General features: G+C 39.6%; 1 protein-coding gene across 1 annotated transcript; it reads right to left on the bottom strand.

Annotated features, from left to right (window-relative positions):
- Positions 1-567: 567 nt before the first annotated feature.
- CP (ceruloplasmin) lies at positions 568-17,811 on the bottom strand. Its single transcript, XM_088530498.1, is given in 21 exon segments — positions 568-751; positions 1,718-1,880; positions 2,322-2,461; positions 2,848-3,064; positions 3,810-3,916; positions 4,445-4,573; positions 5,069-5,208; positions 6,239-6,446; positions 7,386-7,598; positions 8,230-8,380; positions 8,928-9,370; positions 9,926-10,065; positions 10,933-11,098; positions 12,939-13,193; positions 13,852-14,025; positions 14,521-14,733; positions 16,242-16,274; positions 16,277-16,357; positions 16,360-16,428; positions 16,431-16,483; positions 17,625-17,811. Coding segments are annotated over 21 exon segments (3,291 nt in total). The 5' UTR covers positions 17,780-17,811; the 3' UTR covers positions 568-710.
- Positions 17,812-23,018: the final 5,207 nt, after the last annotated feature.

Genomic DNA, 23,018 nt, shown 5'->3' with positions numbered 1-23,018 from the left:
AATTTCATCAGGCTCAATTCAGCATAACTCTGCCCTTCTTATAATTATTTTTTGTAATAGGAAAAAAAAAAATCTTAGGCAACCATGATTAGCTTCACTACATTAAAGTATATTACTTGATAAAACTGTAATTCAACAGAAATATAGGCTTATTTTGTTAAAATCTTATTATACAATCTTACATATGTATTTATTTTGAACCTCTGCCACAAGTGATAGCCTACAACCTAGTTCTCATCTTGTAATAACTAATACTTGACTAGTAAAATGTGATATCAGATCTAGGACAAACACCTGAAACAAATTTTGCTGCCACATAGCTTTATTTACAAATTAAAGAAAAAGGAACTTACACTTCTCTCGTCTCGCATATATTCTTTGTATATATGATAATTCCTAAGCAGTTAAATAACATACATCAGGAGTCACTTAGAATGTGCTAATTACCAGGCCAGATTTTTTTTTTTATTTTAAGGAAAATGTAATGTATGTAAGCTTATATCCTTACAACTGTTGTATCATCCAGCTGTCTCAGTCCATGAGCTTCCTGTTAGAACCGGCCCACTGAATGAAATCTTCAAAAATCCATGCTAGGATGGATGTCCAGGAGATTGTGTTTCCTAAGAAATGCCTCACTCAGACCTCAGAGGAACCACCGTGGTAAAATGTCTTTTTCATACTGTTGTGTCTGTTGTGCCATTAATTACACTTTAATTAACTGAATGATCTTCTGAAATAAAAGACCATTTGTCTGTAAAAAGAAAAAAAACACAACAACTTTGTCATAACCATTTAAACTTTCATCTGCCCATGGATATGGAGCACAGTTCAAAATGAAAACAACAGATCCCGGTACCTTTTACACGTTGTGAGTTAGGGGGTTTTGTTTGTTACAGTCTTTTTTTTGCTTCTTATTCTTTTGCCTCAAAAATACACTGAATAGTTCTGGAATGTCTGTAAATAGCTGAGTGTGAGCAATCCAGTGTAATGCTTCTCTGGAAAAACCCTAGTAGAGTCTACTATATAGTAAAATTCTGTGTGTACATCGCTCTCATTTTACTCTGTCAGCTCTTTTATCATTTGCACAAGTTTGGCATAGGATAGGCCTGCAAATCTCAGTGGTTTATAAAGCAGTACAGAAATAGACTGTGTTTAACGGGCTTTTTTAAAATATACATTCTTTTTACACACACAAAGGATACAAAGGTTTTTTTTAGGATTCATCTTCTTTTGGACAACTTTTTTTGTTGTTGTTAAAGCAAGTTAATACTGCCTATAAGGCTAAAATATCCTTTAAAAGGAAAACAAACAGGACTGTCTCTTCATATCTTAACTGGTGCGCAAGATGACTTGAGCTTTATTTACCTGTTCTAGGTTTTGCTTTTAAATAAAGACTGAGATGGAGTTTAACACTATGAACACTTCTAGAGTACGAAAATACTTTAATTCATGAAGTTCTTCTTAAATTGAAAAAGTGTCATTGTAAGCTTCATTGGTGGGAATTTGAAGCAATTGTCAGTTAAGCTGCAGTTTGGCTACTTTTGTTTTCTGAGCAGTATCACTAAGGCAAATATTGTAAGCTAATTTGCAACTCTGGCCTCCATATTATAACATCCATGGGATTCCTGGACTGGTTCTGCAAACGTCTCTGACATGTCTGTGAGACCCTTGTTGCATCTTTAAACACAATGAACATTACAGATAGCTAAGCTCCTACCTTCCTTTGGGAGCACCGTGTAGGTCACTTCCATGCCTGCATGGATGTGATCCGTAACGTGGCAGTGTAACAGCCAGGTCCCCGGGTTCCGTGGTACCATCTCCACCATCTGGAATGTCCCAGGGAACAGGTCAAACACATCTGCCCGATAAACTCCTGTTTGCTGCAGGATGAAAAGGAACAAAGAAACAAGGGTTAAACAGCAAGGCATCACCAGGTGGCAGTAACATATGCAAGCTTAAATGTATATACCCATCAAATTCACAGTATCAGCTGGGTGAAACTATTTGGTCTATTGCATGTCATCGCTACAGGACTCTTGTTTCATAATGCACATGATAAAACTAGCAGATAAAGGGAAAATGGTGTTTGTTATCTTACTGCAGACATGAAAATTCACAGCAAACGTGTCAGAGCAAATTATGAAGTTTCTGTGGTATTGACCTTGTCAGATTGATCAAATACGAAATACCATATAGTCAGATTACAAAACTGCTACTTAATATTTTAACATCTGACTTTTCACAAGAGGTTACCCGCCTCTCTATTTGGTCCAGCTCTCATTCTTAACACGGCAAAAAAATTGATGGAACTGTCCTGTTACCTTATAATCAAAACTGTGGCCATGGAAGTGTGCTGTGTGAATATCTACTTCGTTGCCCATTCCCATCAAATACCAGCTTACTTTATCTCCAACGTGCATAGTCAGACCGTGCAAATTTCCAAATACTTTTCCATTAATGGCTAGAGAGAGAAAAAAAAAATAAGATTTTTTTTGTGTCATACTATTCTCAAGGCTTTACTGAATGCAAGCATTTAAAATACTACTAGACAAAATTGTTTTGAATGATCTTACCAAGGAAAATGACAGCATATTATGAATGGGCCTGATTATATCGTGTATATTTGATATATATCAGGACATGCCTTCAGGACAGACCTGGTATTGTCTTTTTCTTTAAGAGAGATTAACAATATTCTAAGATAGTGCAAGAGATTTTTTTTTTCAGGCTTTCCACCCTTTAACTAGAAATTCAGGGGGATGAGAAAGTCAAATTTATATACAGTGCTTTGAAATATATAACTTTATAGAGTTTTGGGATTTTTTTTAAATTAAATTGGAACCATACCATGCATTTTATTACTTTCAAGGAATTCCTCATCCTCTTTGTCAACAAGGTGTGGGTTGGTAGAGTAGGTTTTAATATTTCTATCCAAATACCACGACTCATTCTCATCAAACACCATAAAAAGAAGAGCAAATTGAACTTTCTTTTTAGCATGAAATGATGGCAGATAATGTCTATGACACACAACAAGTGTGCCTATTAATCCACTGTAAGTGTCCTGAAATTACAAATGAAAGAAAATCAAATAATTACAAGATGTGACTAGTAAAAGCAAAAGCATTTTTAATGAGACATAAATGCTCTTACTATTTTAACAATTTTCAGTATCTGACAATAATTTCTTCTCGCTTTTTTCTACCCAGAGATCTAGTTCAACTGTAACTGTTCTGTGTGTGTCTCTTGCTATAGCCCATGCACTTTTTATCCATTTTTTATTTCTTGTTCTTTTTTGTTTTCAATTTTGTTTTATGTTCCAGGTTGGCAAGATAAGTTGTCTTCTACTCAAAATTTCTTTTACACTTTCAAAATGAAAGTCCTCTTACCACTTTTCCATTTGTCTTTACAAAATATGAAGTATGAGCATTAATTTCAATTTAAAAAGAGATTGGTCAAGTATCCTAATGAATGCTTGTACAAAAATGGCATGTTTGCGTTTCATGGTTGCATATATAAATTTTTGTACAGTATTAATTAGATACAAAGAAAGCTATAAAATGTCTGCTTTAAAAATAAATCTGAAGGTGATATATACCAACAACAAAAGAATGAAGGAGTAAGAATACAACAGAATAGGACTTCCTAATTCTGTCCTGATTTTCCTGCGTTACTCCTGAGACAATTCAAATATATTGAATTGTAAGGGAGTAAGCGGGGTGGGGAGTGGAGACTTGGCAGATAAAGCACACGGCATTTCAAGCTCATTTTCCTTTTATTATATCTGTGAACTGCTGCTAGCATCATACCTTGATCATGTCCACAGTTGAATGGTATGCCCAGGCAATGCAGTGTGGATCACCTCTCCCAGAACTAGATCTCTCAGGGATTTTCCAGGTATACGTTTTTGTTTCACCTGTATGACACAAATGGAGATTTTTTTTTTTTTTTGAGTTTTTCTGCTTGCTAAGAGGTTGTGCTGAAATAGATGCTATTTTCATTATGGCTTATTTTTGTCTTGAACTTTTTCTTCACAAATACTGCAGTGGTTCATTTTCCTTCTACAGATTCCTAGTTCTTCCTGACACTGTTCCTGTGTGTGACTGCACTGTCCAGTTTACCATGTTTAATAAACTAATGATATCTTTTGTAAAGATGACAGAATAACTTATGAAAGAATAGATAACATAAGCCATACTCTCTCTATATTGCCAAATCTTTTTTGCTTACATGAAGGGTGTAGCCAAGCTCTATCAAAGAAAACCTACTGCTAGGATTAGCAGGGATATTTTTAATGTAGAAACGTAAGTATTAAAACAGCTTCATTAAATCTAAGAGGCTTATGTTAAAAAAGTGTATTTCATGCAATCCTAACTTAAAAGCTTGCTAGATATTACTATAAGGCCTGAAGTTACCCGCGAGAATTAAAGTGGATGTTTGATACCTGGGTCAGTTACTGCAACAACAGCACTGTCTGTTTTCACTCCATGGGCGTGTATAGAATAAGGTCGTGATGCCAAGTTCTTAAAAACAATTATAATTTTATCTCCAGTATTTGACATAAGCAGTGGCCCTATTGGAGTGAAAAGAAAGATTAAATTAGTCTTACAAATGATCAGAGCTGAAAGAGTTTATTATGTTCAGAGATACACGCTTAATTATATTAATAATAATGATCAGAGATGCAGTTTAACTATTTAAACTCAAAACTAGACATGGAAAATATATATTCACTATGATACATAAGCTTTAGTAGCTGAAATTAGGCAGCTAAAGAGGGCTGATTTTTAAAAGTTCAGGGAAGCTACTGTAGATTTGAAGTTAGTTGAGATGTGGCTGCATAATTCTATGACAACTTTGAAAACACTGACCCATGATCAGCCACAAAACCTAAAGTTTTTTTTTTTTTTTTGTAAAGCAAGCACCGTAGTGCACAGTGATAACAGCAATTCAACATAGGTTTAGGCACTTAGTATGGTTAGAATTAGGCTCAGTATTACTACAGCAGCGTCAAACAGTTTCATTGCATTTTTCCCAGTTCTGAAACTGATCTTCATGATGACTCTACCTTGAATGCCTAGGTGCTGCTCCTCCTCTGCTCTTTCTTTGGGAGTACTGAATGTCTGATCGATGTACTCACGATATACAACCTTTCTATATTTTGAACCAATGAATTTGTCATCTTGATTTAAAAATGGATTGCCAGGGCTGTGGAAAAGAGAAGATAGGCTTGATAATATGTTAGAAGTTTCTTGATGGCTCTGATAACATCTTTTGCAGGTGTATCATTTAACCATCAAAGTGGAACAGTGATCACACAGGCTACTGGTACCTTCAACAAGTGCAATCTAACGATTGTAAAGCCCTGCTTAGGTCCCTTTCTGTATTGAGACATGTGGAGCTGTCTCTGCAGAGAACATGTGACTGGAGACGGTTAAAAATAATCTGATACCATCACAGTCCGTATTACTTGTGCTCAGCAGTATGAAAAAGGCAGCTATGCAGGGCAAGGTGCAATCATGATGAGAAAAAAAAACACATGAAAAACACATCTAAGCCAATACACAAATACAGACTGGTACCATCTACTTTAATTGCAAATTAAGCTACATAGGCAGTTGCAGCACACACAATTCATTATTTAGGCTCTCCTAACAGACAGGAATTGATCCACTCCGTTCCCACTAATTGGGGTCCAGATACTAGGAATACACCAAGGCTAAGGCTTTATTTAAACATGTCTGGTATTACCACAAACATCTTTTCTTGTATCAAATAAAGAAATGAAGAGAGTGAAAAAAGAAAACTGCTGGATGAATGCTCAAGATCACATGCCCAGAGTTCAGATAGACACAAGACAAGGACATATTACATACAGTAGGAAACCCACCAAAGGACAAAGCACTTATCCTATCTACAGTGCAATGAAGACTTTAGGCATTCTGCATCAAGGTCTGTGCCAACACTGGCAAAGAATATATAAACAGGCAACATTCAGGATCCACTAAATTCTGCAGGTGCCTCACAGATTTGTGCTGGACCATTTTCCTGAGCATGATGCTGTCTGGTTCATAGTTACATGGCAACATTACTGGGGAGGACCTTAAATGCAAGTGATCCCTGAAAATATGCAAACTTATGCAAAGAAAATGTGTCTCAAAACACCTGGATTTCTAGAAGGAAAAGCGTCACTCCTTTCTGCATTTTTATTTTCTCATCTAGTGTATATTCCACATACCTTTCTTCATGAAATTGATGCCGCTCAAATTCCCATGTCCTGTTAGGAGAATAGTCCCATTCCACTTCCACGGCAGCAATGTAGTAAGTTTTTTCATGCAAATACAGCGATGGGTCCACGTTCCACCAATGGCATTGTTTCACTTCGTATTTCTGTTTCATGCCCCCTGTGTAGTGATCTGTTGTCAGGCATGACACTTCAAAAACTCCTAGACGTTATACAAGAAATAAACCGAAGACAAAAAGGTATTAGGACTAGATCTTGAAAGTCTACTACCTGTGCAAATTTTATTATTTAGAGACTGAGACGCTGGGTGTTGCTCAGTTAAGATGAAAATTCTTAACAAATCATGGCTATTCAGGATAGTAAAAAAATCAGCACATACACACGAGCTAGCAAAAATCAAGGCCTGAGCATTAAAAGCTTACTGCCTGTGAACAGTTCGCTGCTTTTCAAACAAGGCTTTACAAAGTTCTGGCACCTAAAGGCTCAAAGCATCAGTTATTTAAAGCTTGGCTACAAACATAAAATGGTCGTAAGTTAACAGTTTCTAAAGCAGGGAACAGGACATTTTAAACCACTAAAACATTAAGAAAATCTGCTCTATTAAATCAATCCTACTGATGCAAAGAGTTGAAAGATAACATCAAACTAAAATGTAAATAGAAAGAAGCAATGCCAATACAGCATTTCTGCATTACACTAGGGAAGACTTGGTGTTAATGCCATAAATTATAACAGCAATCTGTATTTTTTCTCCTTCTAGTCACTTTGTTCTAAATTAATAACATCCTAAATTAGCACTTCTCTCACAGTTTCTTTCAGAAATTACTTGATAGTATTTATTGTTAGACCTTTGTCAGTCGCATGGTTTTATGCGAGTGGGCCAGACTGTTCCCAAAGCAAAGATGAGGTAGGATGAAACAAGCCTCCTTCCCTTGTTTCCCACATCCCATCCCGCACAGGCTGCTCCCTGGCGCTGCACAGCAGGACAGGCTCCGTGGGAACGCGGCCGCACGGGCGGTTTGGCAGCACAGCCACGCGACGTGTCACGGGGCAGCCCCTTCAAGCCAATCAGAAGTGCTAGGATGAATTTCTGCATCTACCAGATACAGGATACTGGCCAAAGAGTAACCATGACATTTACCTTCAGAGTCAGGCTTCATAATGGCCGTAAGAGAAGTATGTGGAAACAGATTTGCTGTATCCCGTCTTGTTCCTTTCATGAGGAATGTGTTTTCTGCGAAATATATTCCATGGACATCGACTTCTGACCCCATACTCATCAAATGCCAGGAAACCACATTTCCTTTACACATGTGAAGGCCAGGTTGATTTCCGTACATATAACCATTAATGGCTGTAGAAGATTTAAGGCAAAAAACCCAACAACTTTGGTTAACACATACAACTGTTCTGCATTACATATTAAATAATACACACTTTGGCTGTACTGCAATGCCTCAGCCTGACAGAAGTAGCAATACTGTAATACTTTATCACATTAGCAAAATTAGACAATTGATTAAGCAAAGCAACCTTTAAAACCCAGTGTTTAAAAGCAGTTTGGTAAAATTCTATCCTTAATATTCCTGCAGGTATTCTGGAAAAAAAAAAAAGAGAGGAAAAGAAAATGAAAAAAAATCCACAAATGGCATATATACATATATTTATAGTGCAAGAGAAAACAAAGGTTTTCTCTTGTTCCCAGCCACATTCAGCATGTGGGCTACAGAGCTCCTTCTGCCCCATGTCTGCGTGAATGACACATGACAGTGCTAAATGCTCAACGGCCTCGCGAGGCACCCAAGAGCAGGCACTGCCCTGGGAGCCGAGCTGAATGTGAACTGCATGCAGGCGTGCATTTCATTCCAGTGCAAGGGAATCAGTCTCTGCCATTACATAGTCTCTTCTCTAACACAGGGTCACAGTAAAATCTTACGCTGTAAAGAAGTCTTTAGCTGGCTAACTATAACAACTTAATTTCTTACAGTGCATTTTGTTAGATTCTTGGAAATCCTCATCATCTTTATCAATTTTGTCAGGATTTAGTGTAAACATCAAAATATTGTCATCCAGGTACCAGCTGAGATTCTCATCAAATACTGTGGCAAGTAGAAAATATTCCCTGTTCACATTTTTCTGTTGGCAGGAAACAGCACAAAAGACAACAGAAATGAGTGAACATTACAGGAGGAGCTTCTATACTCCTAAGAATTTAAGAGTATAATTTACAAAATAGGATAGATGCATACAGTGATGCTGCCTTCATTCAGATAACCTCTAAGTTCTCTAATTGCTGTAACTGGTTGAAAGGTATCTGCCGCTAATATTCTTTCTACCAGGAGAACCTCTGAACAGAATGAGTACTTTGATCTTCAAAGCTTCTACGTTTTTCTAGTCACTCTCACCCTGTTTGGAACCTGCGTGCCTGTGGCTGCTCACTGCATTGCTGGTTTTGCAAGATGGTGTCTGTCTGTAACAAGATGATTTTTCTTCCTTTTTTCTCCCCGCTCCCCTCTTTTTTTTTTTCCTCCTAACTTTTTCTGTTTTGTGCATTACCCTCAGCACATGTGTGAGACAGCTGTGCTGAGGGTTGTTAAAGCGGCAGCTCTCAGGGCACAGTTCAGAGAAGACAAAGCAGATCCAGGTATGATGGTACAAATGCTTGTTTTTCTTGTTAACAAACCTGTTTCCCTGAAGGGAGCAGGGCTCCTTTTCTGCACACCAAGAGAGGACCCACAAGGCCAGAACTGGTGTCTCTGACTGCATCGACAGATGAATAGTAAAGCCAGGTTAGGCAGTCAGGATCTTGGTCTGTAGGGCCCACATCTTCTGGCACGTTCCACTCATACGTAAACATAGCGCCAGGACTCACGTGGGAAGCTGGAGATTCAGTACCTAGTACAAAAATCAATGTTAACATGAATGAATGTTGTTTATTTTGTCCTGGTGGGCTCCAACACTTGCAGGTCCTGGCTGCAGACTCACCTCCAGCGAAGGTGTTGTACCAAGCCCCCTCATTGCTCTTGAGGTAACTCACACCGTGCGGCTGGATGCTAAATGGGCGGCTGGCGTTGTTTTGGAAAGTCACCCTGATGCTCTCACCCACTTCTGCCTTGATAACAGGTCCTAGAAAGGAGCACAGGGACAGGTTTCGGTCAACTGAAGTACAGACAAACTCCACAATCAAGTGAAGTACAGAGCTCATGGGAGTGTGCGAGGGCTTTCCCTGCACTGCATGGCCGCAGTGAGGATCTCTGCCATGCAACCTGACCCTCACAGCGCCCTGCAGTATCCGAACTGCTTGTACCAATGCTGCAATTCCTCTGGAAGGCCTGGTGAGAGGCAGGTCAGGCTTCCTCCCTGTGGAAAGGACCTGTGCTGTCAACCTTGATTTCATCGCAGCACGGCCCAGAGGCAGCCAGGCCGGGAAGAGGAACAGCACTACAGGGAGATGCTCTCCAGCCTCCCAGTGCGGCTGTGAGGCCTGCACACTGAGTGGTGCTCCTGCAGGTTAGATGCAGGCTTGGCCGGCCACGGCACTGCCACCCAGGGCTTTGCTTGCACCCCAAGCAGCTCCCTGAGGAGCCTGTGGTTGCCCACGTCTGCAGGAGATATGGCCAGAAGCTGGAAATGACCATCCAGTCTTGTAAATCTTTGACAAAATCGTTTTAAATATCTTACCTAGGAGTCCAAGATGCTCATCCTCTGGGAGCCTCTTTTTATGTTCTGTGAAGGTATGATCTGTGTATTCCTTGTAAACAGCTTTTTTATAAGAGCCACCGATTCTTGTCTCACTTTGTTCAAAAAATATCTGAGAATCACTGTGTAAAAGAAATTGTAATAGAAACAAATATTTTAAGTGACATTGCTGTGCTTTTCAATGGCAGCAAGAACCTCATCCTATTTTCTTAGCATCATATGTAAAAACAATCTTCTGAGTCTCCACTTAGTGGCCTGGCCATGTGCTTATGTGCAATCCCACATGAGGATGTGCAGAAATACATTATTTTTCACCACCTTCTCTTTCAGAAATAAATATCCTGCAGTGTTTTTCTTACAGACCCCAGCATGCTTAGAGACTTATCAACAATGATTTCTGTTCTATGTTTCGTAACCCTAATTCTGTACTTCCAGAATTTATTTTTATTAAAGCTTATAATAAGTCCAAGTATAGTAGGTAAAAACACCAAGCATAAGCAACATTTAAATACAGAGAAAGCATGAAGACTTAGTCAGTACTGTATCTTCAAAACAGGAGCTTTCCACATTTCACAAGCACTATTCAAACAATGAAATATGCCTCACCCTTACAGAACTGTCTAGACAGGAGAGAGGGCAAAGCCACATTGTGCAGCAGCCCTTCCACCAGCCGAATTACCAGCTCCGTTTTCTAACTCAGCATAATCAATCATCTTGAACTGTTCAACAACACCGTCTACACATGACAGTACTATTTATCTTTATCTGAGTGAAATTACTAGCATTACAGCAAAATATACAGTAAGATTCCAAGGGAAACAACTGATATAATTTGTTTGGATTTTTACCTTGGCATTAACATTCAAGTAGAGCTGAAGACAAGAAGAAATTCTGCTTAAAACATCAATTCTACCATACTGCTTGCCTTATTTAGCATCCTTATGTCAATTCTTCATGGAAAGTAAAACATTTTAAATCAAGGCATTTACCTGTCAGCAATTAATTCCTGTCCTGTAAAATGGTTCATTGCAGATGGGCCATAATTCCAGATGATTTCTTCAGCAGCAATGAAGTACTGTCTTATCTTTGTACTCTCATTATGATTTGTTGTGGATTTTCCACACTCTCTTACTTTAAAAAGGGCCTGCATACCACCTAGAAAGAAGAGGAGGCAGAAAAACTACGGCTTTATTCTCTCTTCCCCTGGTTCTAACAGCTCCTGCTCTTCCTGGCAGCATTCCCACACCACTGGTGGATGTACAAACCACAGATAAAGAGGAAGATAAATGGCAGGCCACCTAAGCTCGAACGCAGACACGTGATATGGTTATTGATGACAGGCAGACTTTCAGGGAAAAGGGCATTCTGTAAAGATGCATCTGACCTGCAGCTGAAGATAAGATCAGGGCGGACTGGAAACTGAGCACTGTTAGTCAGCACTTGGTCGCAGCAGGAATGACCAGCTGCCTACTGCACCTAATCAGTCACTCCTGGGTCTCTGTGCCCTAGGAGTTATCTGTGGAGAGAGGTCTGCTAGAAAGTCTGATTGCTGGACATATAACCAAAGCAAGAAGAGCCCTTTTACAGCTGTAGATTATGCCAGTATCCTATCTGTAGGGTTTAAAAGTGCCGTCCCAGATGTTTCAGCCAAATCAGGATTCTGCTTGATATAGCTATCTCAAAACTTAAAACCTCTGTGTGGCTGAAGCTGTGGATTAAACATATTCCCTTTAATATCAGAATTTCTAAATCTTGGAGCATGATTTTGAATTCTCTGGTCATTCTTACTTTTATGACAAATGACTTCTCTAACTCAGAGTTAGGGAATTATAGATTACAGAAAAGCATGAATTACCTTATAAACATTTCATATAGTTAACAAACACTAGCAATAGAAGATATAGGAAAGAGAAAGCAGCTTTTCTCTGCTTAACAGCCAATGTGCTTTCCAGAGCATGTATTTATTATCAAAAAAGCTAATTTGTCCGTCCTGTGCCTGTCGTCCAAACTTGTTATTAGCTCCAACTTATTGGTTGGGAAATAGAATCACAGAATCACAGAATGGTTGAGGTTGGAAGGGACCTCTAGGGATCACCTAGTCCAACCCCCCCTGCTCCAGCAGGAACACCCAGAGCACGGGCACAGGGTCCATCCAGGCAGGTTTAAAGATCTCCAGAGCAGGAGCCTCCATAGCCTCCCTGGGCAGCCTGTGCCAGGGCTCTGGCATCCTCACACCAAAGAAGTTCTTCCTCACATGGACATGGAACTTCCTGGGTTTCAACTTGTCCCCGTCACCCCTTGTCCTGTCACCGGCCACCACGGAGAAGAGCCTGGCCCCATCATCCCTACAGTCACCTCTCAGGTACTTGAAGGGGTTGATCAAATCTCCTCTCAATCTTTTCTTCTCCAGGCTAAACAGGCCCAGCTTGCTTAGTCTTTCCTCATATGACAAATGCTCCAGTCCCTTCACCATCTTCGTGGCCCTGCGCTGGCCCCTCTCTAGCAGCTCCATGTCCCTCTTGTTCCGGGGAGCCCAGAACTGCCCCCAGTGCTCCAGGTCCCTCCCCAGGGCTGAGCAGAGGGGCAGGATCCCCTCCCTCACCCTGTTGGCAATGCTCCTCCTGCTGCAGCCAGGATCCCATGGGCCTTCTTGGCCACAAGGGCACATTGCTGACTCGTAATTAACCTGCTGTCAACCAGGACTCCCAAATCCCCCTCCGCAGAGCTGCTTTCCAGCAGGTCAACCCCTAATCTGTGCTGGTGCCTGGGGTTATTCCTGCCCAGGTGCAGGACCCTGCACTTGTCCTCGAGGAACCTCATGAGGTTCTTCTCTGCCCAACTCTCCATCCTGTCTAGGTCTCTGAATGGCAGCACAGGCCTCGGGAGTGTCGGCCACTCCTTCCAGTCTGGTGTCATCTGCAAACTTGCTCAGGGTGAAATGACTAATGACTAGCTCTAACTACAAAATTTCTGATCACTGAAGCTTATTCTGTACCTTGGATGTGGTCGTTCACTTGGCAGCTCAGCAGCCATTCTCCAGGGCTCCTTGGGACCATGACAGCATCAATGAAGGTGGCTGGGAAGAGGCTCACAGTGTCGACTCGGTGATTCCTTTCTACTAAAGTCTGGCCATGAAAATAGGCTGAGTGTACATCAGCTTCGTTACCCATGCCAAAAAGATGCCACTTTACCCTATCTTCCACACACATTGTGAGGTCTGGGAGGTATCCATACATATACCCGTTGATTGCTGAAAAAAATGTTATTTATTACAGTTACTTTTACAGAGCTCAGGATCTTTTGCTCAGAACAGGATGTCTTGAACCAGTCTTCAAGATGGAAATAGGCTCAAAAGAAAAATGCACACCTTTTAAATAAGGCCAATATCAGACACAGCTGACCTGTAGAGCTAGCTGCACAGCTAAATCTGGAGTCTTCCTGAGAGCCAAAGGGATCTTTTTTGTTCACACTAACAGTGTAAAATTTTTTTTCTGAACTGCAATATTAAAAAGCTAAAATAACAAAACCCTGTTTAGAGTTCCCGGAAAATTATACTGGCGAATACTTTCTTGGCCACTAGGAATTTTACATCACAGTTTCAAAGGTTTGATTTTACAATATTTGCCAATGTGCCAAACTGATAATGAGAAAGGGGGAAAAACAACAAAAGAGGCTGAATATTATTCCACTCATGTTGTCTCCAAGGCTGGCAGCAAAACATTAGTTGACACCAGTGAGGAAAAAGCAGGCCTCTAAAACAACGTTTTTTTAAGAGGGCCATAATCCTCAAAGAAAGAGTCCTAATTAAGACAAAATGAAATCTATAGTTCATCTTTAAAAGAGACAAGTGATCAAAATATTACTGAGTTACACTAATGAAAAGCAACTGTAATATATATGTCTCTTACAGTGCATTTTATTGCTTTCCTGGAAGTCCTCATCATCTCTGCGAACGTTGGAAGGATCAGAACAGTATGTCCTGATATTGTCCTCCAGGTACCAGCTAAGATTTTCATCCATCACAGAGAACATAAGGATAAATTCAGCAGCAAAGCGTTTATCGTCGTCCTTACTCATGGTACCTGAAAAACAAAATAACAGATTGAACTTTGTTAACATTATAATTTCCTCCATTTTAAGTGTAGTACTTTTAAGGCTGTTTACTTATATTTTGTCACTGTTCTGGAGGGTGAGTGTTTACATAAATCAATTCAATATACTTAGAGATTAGTTTTGATGAATGCTACATTACTTTATTAAGAATTAATATTGCATGTTGCAATAAACTTAAAATTGTTTTCCATACTGTTGTTCATACATCTTTTTGCATTACCAAATGGACACATTATGCTCATATGTGCTTATGGACAAAGCACTCCACAAATTACATTTAGCACACACAAAACTGAACTATATCTAATACTACTAAATGGCAGCAAATTGAAAAGACAAAATGTTACTATTCCAAAATAAAACGGAATCATCTTTGCTTTCAGGAAATACTTCACTTATCCTTATCAATAACCGTTATGAATCACCTTGCATATTTGTTTTATATATTATTTATTTGTTTTTACCTTTCCTGCAAATTAATAAGGGTCCAACAAGTCCTGAGGCAACATCTCTTGGAGCATCTATGTGGGAGTGATAAACCCTGGTTATGCAATCCGCATCTCCGCTTGCTGGGCCTTGATCTTCTGTCACATCCCATACATAAGTATACTGGTCTCCAGGCTTCACAGCATCATCTCTTTTTTGCAAATCTTTGGTGTTGTCAGGATAAAAAGCACCTGAGGAATGGCACACAGCCAGTATTAGCAAAACACGTTCACAATACAGTGTGAGAATGACAGTTGAAAAAAAAGGAGTTGGGGAGGGTACATGAAGCTGTTCCACCACCATCTGTTCAGTCTTGCCCTTCGTAAGCAGTAGATTGTCAGCTGTGCACCTGCCATGCTTCAAAGTTGACTACATGTTGCAATAACATTGATCAAACATCTGAACACAGGGAACAAATCTCTAAAAACAGATAAGAAGATATTTCCTTTCTGTTTAAGAGACTCTCCATTTGTCTTTGAACTCCATGGGAATGCTTTTATTTCAGGGGAACAGCAAATTTGGTCCTTACTTCACTGCAAAGGCAAACGTATAATTCCGCTAAAAATAACAACACAAATATCTGCAAAAAATTTGTTAAATACTAATCTTAAAATCTCTCCTAAACATCCCACAGAGCCCCAAGTAATACAGATGCCTCTGAAAAGAGAGCAATAGAAAAGAAAGATGTAAATATTGCTCCACAAAGTACTTACTGCATAACACACTCATCTGCTCCCCCAGAAAATGCCTTTATCAAGCCACGTACTGGATACAATGAAAATGTCACAAAATATAAGAAAACTAAGTTGAAACACAGGCATTTTCTTTTGAATTAAGTATCTGTTAATACTGCATTTTCTATTACTTCTCACACTATTTTTAAGGCCCACTAGTAAAACTTCCTATGGCCATATTATGGTGTTTCTTGCTTGCAGTTAAGAGCATAGAAATGAACAAACTTGCCCAAGGATTCAGTGAGATGTCAGGGTAGAGCCCAACCGTTAGATTTCACCACGGCATGTCGCATTTTCTGTTTTTCAAAGAGAAGATTAGAATTATCGCTGTTTTTCCTTAGGATGGATGTGTTACTGTCTCTGACAGATTATGTTTATGCCCACAGGTTGCGGTACTTATAAAAGATGCTAGAGAAGTATTTTAGATGCATGAAATATAGAATATGTGCCAGGAAACCACTCATTTTAGTGAAAACTGAAAATCCGTGATTGCTGTGAGAACAGCCATCACCATGGCAAATCATCCCTGACCCGCTAGTATCACTACCACACACCTTAACATATGTCAGACTTCTGTCCCATTAATTTATCTACTAAGCAGCAGCTGGTTCTCCACCATAAGGATTTCACGTACATCTCATACATAAATGCAAGTTAATAAGTTATCACTGTTAATAATACTTTCTTTGACATTGCATCAGCTTTTCCTTCAGATACCCTCAGAACCTGGGTTTCATATTACCTTCATTTCATGTGAAATGTTGAAAATGGCCTTCATAAATCTTCTGGAATTTGGCTCTTCAAAAATATCCAAGTTCTTAATTGACTCCTACTTTAAGCTGATAGTTTCTTGCTTTAAATCTGTGTTTCTGTGAGCAGAACTCTCTCTGGTGGTGAAATGACACTGACGCCCCAAAGAAGGGCTAACTGCTGGTAACTTCTGGCGCAGACCAACTCACTCTTACCTTCATTTTCCTTGGTATATGTTACTCCATGGGATGCAGAGTGTAGCTTCTGGAAGCAAAATTTTTCAAGTGGATAACGATGGAATCACCAACTTCTCCCTTAATGACAGGGCCTAAAACCCCAGCCAGGAAGGTTTCTCAACTACCACATCATACAAATTACTGGTGTATTGAGTATAGACAGCCTCTTATAAATGCTTCCTATCCTATGTGGTCCTTGTTTGAGAAAGACTTCAGCATGCCTGTGGAGAAAAAACAAATCTGCATTGCAATGTCAGCCACTCCTTTTTATATTTAAATAGTGTTAATTAACAGCATGCTGAATAACGTTGTGCCTCTGTAGCACTGTACGCAGCTACAGCTGTGGTTAGCAGAAAACATAGCTCTGAACCTACAGCTAGCCACACAGAGAGACTTAATGTTACACAATAGCCTGGATTTTTTTATGAATATTTGTAGGATTAAGATAATGTCATTTCATACAATTTCGGGCCATCCACGTGTCCATGAAAATAAAAAGTGTAATAAAGGGGGAATCACCAGCATTACATTGCATCTCTCTCAGTTTGTAAGTGAAAAAAATAAACTGATTGCTTCAGCTCATGCTTGATAAAATTGTAAATACAGGCTGAGAACTTGCTGGCTCTCACAGTGGAGAAAAGACACGACAATTCAAGCGCAGAAGCAGAAGTTGATTAAAGCAGGAAATCTTTTAAATATTTATCTACCAGCTAAATGAGGAAGGTATTTTCTAGATAATTGTCATTATTTGCTCTTTTTTTCTTAATTTGGTCCTAGTAGGCATAAGGTAGGCACAAAAATCTCAAGTCTATCTACAAGGCGGTAGGTATCTGAGTTTTCCATCTGTTGGTTCCTGCCCCGAGGGGCTCTCCTGCTCCTCCGGGTTACTCAGGCTGCTGCTCCCTCCCTCCAGCCCTCTGCACACCCCGCGCCCAGCGCAGCCGCCACGGGCACGAGGACTCAGCTGCACCGCGACACAGAACGGGCACTGGCAAAGACCAACCTCTGCAAAGGACATCTCTGCTCTGCAGGGAAGTCTGAACACAAAAGTAAAATCCTTCCCTTCAGCAGTGGCATATCATGCAAACTGAATCATCACTAAACTTTTGGATTGTTTTTCTAGCCTTTCCTTCTAAGGATTTCATTGCAGTCAACTCACAAAAAACATTTGCTTTTTATTAGTAGAGAGTTGGAAGTTACTTCTTAAGTAAGCTAGGGAAAAAAAAATCATTTTATGTCTGACAGAAAATCCACTGACAAGAATATTATCTGTTTCACCAACTTCGCCAGATTTTCAGACTGATCTGAGTGTCTAAAGTCAACAGTGCTGAAAATGTAAACTCTTAAAACTGTGTTACTTACTCTTCTTCTGCAAAGAGCTGCCCAGATATGATGCTTTTATTGCCCGGTGCATAGTTCCACACTGTCTCCACAATCCCAATATAGTACTCTCTGGTAATCGCCCCTGCTTGGCAGCAGCAAGAAACCAGCAAGCAGCTTAGGAAGAACAGCTTCATATTGCATTCGTGCACCTCGTGGAAAACGTGAAATAGAAACAGAGGGTGGGCACACGCAATCTCCCTTTATATGCTCAGTCGCTCCCAACCCCCCTGCCTACGCTCCCCCACCCCCAGCCCCGCTCATTTGCTTTGCCAAACACAATAAAAAGTTGCACAACATCTCTGTGTGTCATGAGTAAACAAAAGATTCTGGTAACCTCATTAGTTCAGGTAATCTTCAAAGACATTTCTTTCAATTTCTGCAAACATACTATAATACAAACTACTATTTAGACCATAATCAGATTGTAAATCTTGTAACTGAGTTTATGGTGCTGTAGATTTAAATGGACTCGTATAACTAAGTGTAATGGCATTCCACACTGCCTTTACCACTGTCTCTATATTCCGCATCCTAATGAGAAAGAAATGCTGCTGAGACAAGCACTACAGGTGAAATTTCTGCTGCTCTTTCTCTGGCTCCTGCCCAATCTCCTGATCTCTCTCTCTGCTGATTCCTCTTTGCACAGCACTCACTCATCTAATGAGATAGAAATGGATGAGGAAGGACTGAGGCTACACAGATCATGTGCTGATATATACTTGGGCAAGCTTTGCCTACCACTGCAGCTCCCTCTGAAACGTCAATTTAGCACAATGTAGCACAGCCTCTGAAGAACTCATTGCTGAAGCAGGGGGCTGAGGCTGCGTTTCATTTCCAAGCAGTTTCGGGATTGCTTCTGCCCAAATGGAAATGCAGCCTGGAAATTCCACAAAATGAACTCCCTACCACATCCCCTTCCCATCTTGTGTGTCACCAGAGAAGATAAACCACGCTTTGTAATAGCGCAAACAGAACATATGCATAAAGCAGAAGATAACTCTAAATCTTACCATTGCCTAAATTTATTATACAGTGTAGTAGGTTTTGGCTTCTGAACACAGGACTTTTAAAAAGCACCTAACAAAACTGAAATTGCCTTTTTTTTTTTTTTCCTCCAGTATATATCAGCAACATCATGGCTGTGTTTGAAGCTTACCTAGATACACAAACAAAAATGTAAACTTGCAAGTTGCAAAGACTTCCAGTAAAGATATTGTCAGTCACGTGTGCATTTTTAAAAAATGCATTTTGCAATTGAGAAACTGACACAGTCACACTCACTCAAAATGCACTTTTCAGTGTAGGACCACTTAAAAATATTCATAATAAAACCATTTTCTTAATGCTCAGAAACATTTATGATTATTTTGGAAAGATGACTAAGATTCAGAACATAACTAAAGCACAACAGCTTTCCTTTAAATACATATAAACCTTACAGTATTTTAACTGTGATATACAGGAGAATTACCCTTATTCATATATAAAAGTTTAGACATCGTCAGAAAACTAAAACTCAGCTTTCGGAACCTTACAATTGTGCATTAAATGGAGATTTCTGTTTCTCCCTATGAATGTATTCAGACTCAAAAAAGCTGATAGACGCTATGATGAAATCCTGGAGTTTCCCATTTTGGCAGCACATGCTCTGAATGATTTATGTAAGGTTTCTTTTTCTTTCAAGGATGAAGGTCAATGGTCTGTTGGGCAGACCAGTTAGTACTAGTTGTATACACCCCATGTGAAAATTAGTTCAGGTAAAAACAGCAATAAAATATTACATCTTTCTACAATACTTAAATTTAAATTAATACCTTAATACCTTAATACAACTGAGAATCATTCATGCGCCTGTGGGTAGTTGGGTTTATATTTTTTTCTAAGTTACCACTGAATTTAGGTGAAGAAAAGGCACATATCCACTATAACTGAATTCACCGTATTTCTCCAAGGGTAGAAACAACCAATCCCTTGCTTTAGTCCTTGACTCCCTTGAATTACTCTTTTTTGACTTGCAGAGTAACTATACATTGTTTTTATTTAAAGACAAAAAATTTGGATGTGCAAGAATTTTCCATTACAGTTTTTAATCAGTCCTAAGGATCTCCAAAAATTTATGGGGCTGACTGAGCCTCCCTGAGCCTGTATTAGTCTCTCCAGAGGGTGTTTGAAGAGCAAGAGACTCTTTCTTCATTGGTAGACAGAGCCTAAAAAGACTGTGTAGCTAAATTAATTATTTCAATCAGGAATGCAAAGTTTGGTGACATGAATATTCCCTTATTGTTTTAAATCACAGGGCCTCACTTCTCATACTGAAGATGATGAGATGCTGAAAAATGTTCTGAAAGTTCTCAAAATTGAAAATATAAAATTGTCCTTTTGCGACAAAATTTTTTTTGATTAAAAAAAAAACAAAATCAGAATATTCTGACCAAAAAAAAAAAAAAACTCAGCAAAAGCTCCCAGTGAAACCTACAACTTCTCAATTTCTTAACATGAACAATTTGTTTAATTTGCTGCCCATCCTGCTGTTCTCGCCTGCTGCAAAACCTTTGCAAATAAATATCCTCTCGAGCTCTGGGGGGCTTATTTTGTCCTGCGATACTCTATAGCTTCTCAGTATGAAAAAAACTTCCATACAGTATCTGAAAGATCCCTGCAGGTGCATGAGCAGATCATACTGCAGTGGGATTCACTTTTACTTGCAAAATGGAGTAACACATCCCAAGATGCAAGGTTGGCTGGGTCTCCACATTATTTTACTGCAAATCACTATCCACATTTATTTTTGTACAGTCCCAGCCCATTTCTAACTTCAGTTGCATGCCCATCACTGACAATGACATCGAAAAGAAAATTACCTGCGTTTGGGTAGCTGTGGTCAAAACCAAGCCTTTAGATATCTTTTCAGTTGTGATGTTTTAAACGCAGCTCTGCATCAGTCCGCGTGTCCGTGTGAGAAGGGTGGTGTATGACACAGACCAGTGTCTCTGCGCTGGCTGAAGATCCGGGTGAGAGAATGACAGTCCTGTCCTAACCACAGGACCGAGATGCTCTGGCAAAACCATCGTTTGAGAGGAACTAATGGTGCTGGCACTCTTACCTTTAGGTTTCAGCATCAACTTGTTATTTGCAGAAATCTGCAAACTCAAAATCAAAGCTTTGTGATGTGCCAAGGGTGTATTTTCCCTGTGGACCTGAGCGGGCAGCACACACACCCCAGGACCAGGAACCCTTCTTGGGACAGAGGGTTTCTCTTCCAAGAGCAAGGTGAGGGCTCACTGGCTCTTTGAACTTTGGGCCAACATCTGTATCCTGCAGCTAGAGAGCTCGATGTCATGTTGCCTTGAAAACCCTCTAGAGTAACCAGTCATGCTGGTATTTTAAAGTCAATCAATATTGCTTACAGGAATCCGTTTTTAGGTACCAGGCAGGGCCATCACACCACATTTAGAAATGAATCAGGACTCTAACTCACTAGTCAATTTTAGCTCTGCCTCGCGTGTGCAGGGGGGTTGGACTAGATGACCTCTAGAGGCCCCTTCCAACCTTAAGCACTCTATGATTCTATGATCTGAAGGTCTTTTGAGAAAAAAAGTTGGCTAAATTTCTAAATGTAACTCAGTATTAGCCTTTAGCGCCCTCACCATCCATCTGAATGAATGAACTGCCCCTTTAAAGGCTGAGAAGTCAGGTCACAGTTGAGCTCTAGCCAGGACAATGAAGACGCCAGTGTCTGGATTACAAATAAAGAGCACTGCAGAATCAATGCTTTTAAAAAGAACTACAACCTATCCTTTGAATTTAGCCACAAAAGTAGGAAATACAAGCCAGAGTTGAAGAGGAAATGTAGACTCAGAGGGAATAATCACAACAAAACATCGAGCAAAGACAGTCAAGCTATTTCCATGGGTAATTCCACCATTAACAATATTACTGTGGGAGGAAAATAAAATAAAATAAATTCCTTGTGTTTCCAGACAGTTAAGTTCAAAATTTTTAATTGTCAGAGACAAATATTTTGTGAAGTGGAGGAGAGAATAGACATGGGAGCAAGAGAAGGGGTTAGGAGTTTCCAAGTTCAAGCTGTAGATATTTCACTGGTTTTATCCAGCAGATCTCCCTCAATAGACCCTGTTTGCCTACAGATAAGTTTGTATTTTCCCCATGACTGGGCTGGAGCCTGAACAGAAAACCCTGTTTGTTTTCTTTCCTCAGTAAAGTCGAGCCATTCTCCTAAGGCTAGGGGCCTTCTTCTGGGGTGTTTCTGCTCTGACTGTGTATTTCAGGCATACTATTTTTCATTCAAATAACCAAAATCTTTCCCCAACATTTCTAACATCCTCAAAATGGCAGTTACGTGGCTTGCAGGCATGAACCCTGCCAGATTTTGCAAGCCATTTAATAGCAGTAAGGGTTGGTAATTCTTTTGTTTTTTCTTCTCAGAATAGTATCAATAAATCCATATGAATGCAGGATTATCATATATGATATGACATACTTGTAAGCCTATGGAAAACAAAGTGTGCAGTTGCAAAGAAAACCCATTTTGTCATCATATACCTTCTTATCACATACCTCTGAACATCCCTGCCACCTTGAACTGTCACTGAGATGACTAGACTCCTCCTTAACTACCAGTCCTGAGATTCCCTCAGGGATGCCAGGTCTTCATGGGTAAAGATCTGCTCTTATGAAGACCCAGCATTCATTGTTAACAATCTATACACCTGTTCTATTCTTACATGAACTCATTTCTTTATTATTTCTTGAAACCTAACAGAAACTAACCAAGTAGAATTTAGATATTTTATTCAAACCCTACAGAAAGAAATCAAACTATCTAACAGAAAAATATCAAGAAAAAAATACAATATTGCCTTGAAATAGAGAGTTAAATTACTGAAATCTTACATTTCTATTCTATCCACAGCTGCTAGTTATGGTATGACTTGCACTTGTAGCAGTGTTAAATTATAAAGCAGAATCGCACTACTTCTGCAATTATAGGGCTGCATGTATTACTGCAAGTCTGCAGTACAGATCCAGCCATCCTCTGGGTTTGTTCTTTTGAAACAAGAGTGCAGAGTGCTCAATACAGCCAAACGTGGCCTGTGCAGCTGCAGATGAGCCACACATCCCCTTCACCGTGAATCTCTGAATTTCCATTGGAAATGAAACAATAATTCTTTGAAGATAGAATGAATTAATAGGACTTTTAATCTTTTTTAAGAAGACGATAAAATTCTGATTGTTGCTGGCAAGAATGTTTCTTCTGCAATGTAGCAGAATCAGGGCATTTACCAGCTAGTGTTGGATACTAACAGGGTTCCATAATAATTCTTGTAATATTTGTTAAAAAGTCTGCCTTTG

The sequence above is a fragment of the Tinamus guttatus genome, unplaced genomic scaffold (assembly GCF_059628265.1).
Source record: "Tinamus guttatus ecotype Peru unplaced genomic scaffold, ASM5962826v1 Tinamus_guttatus_pri_ptg000376l, whole genome shotgun sequence".
Taxonomy (NCBI): Eukaryota; Metazoa; Chordata; class Aves; order Tinamiformes; family Tinamidae; genus Tinamus; species Tinamus guttatus.
This window is presented reverse-complemented; position numbering and strand designations above follow the sequence as displayed.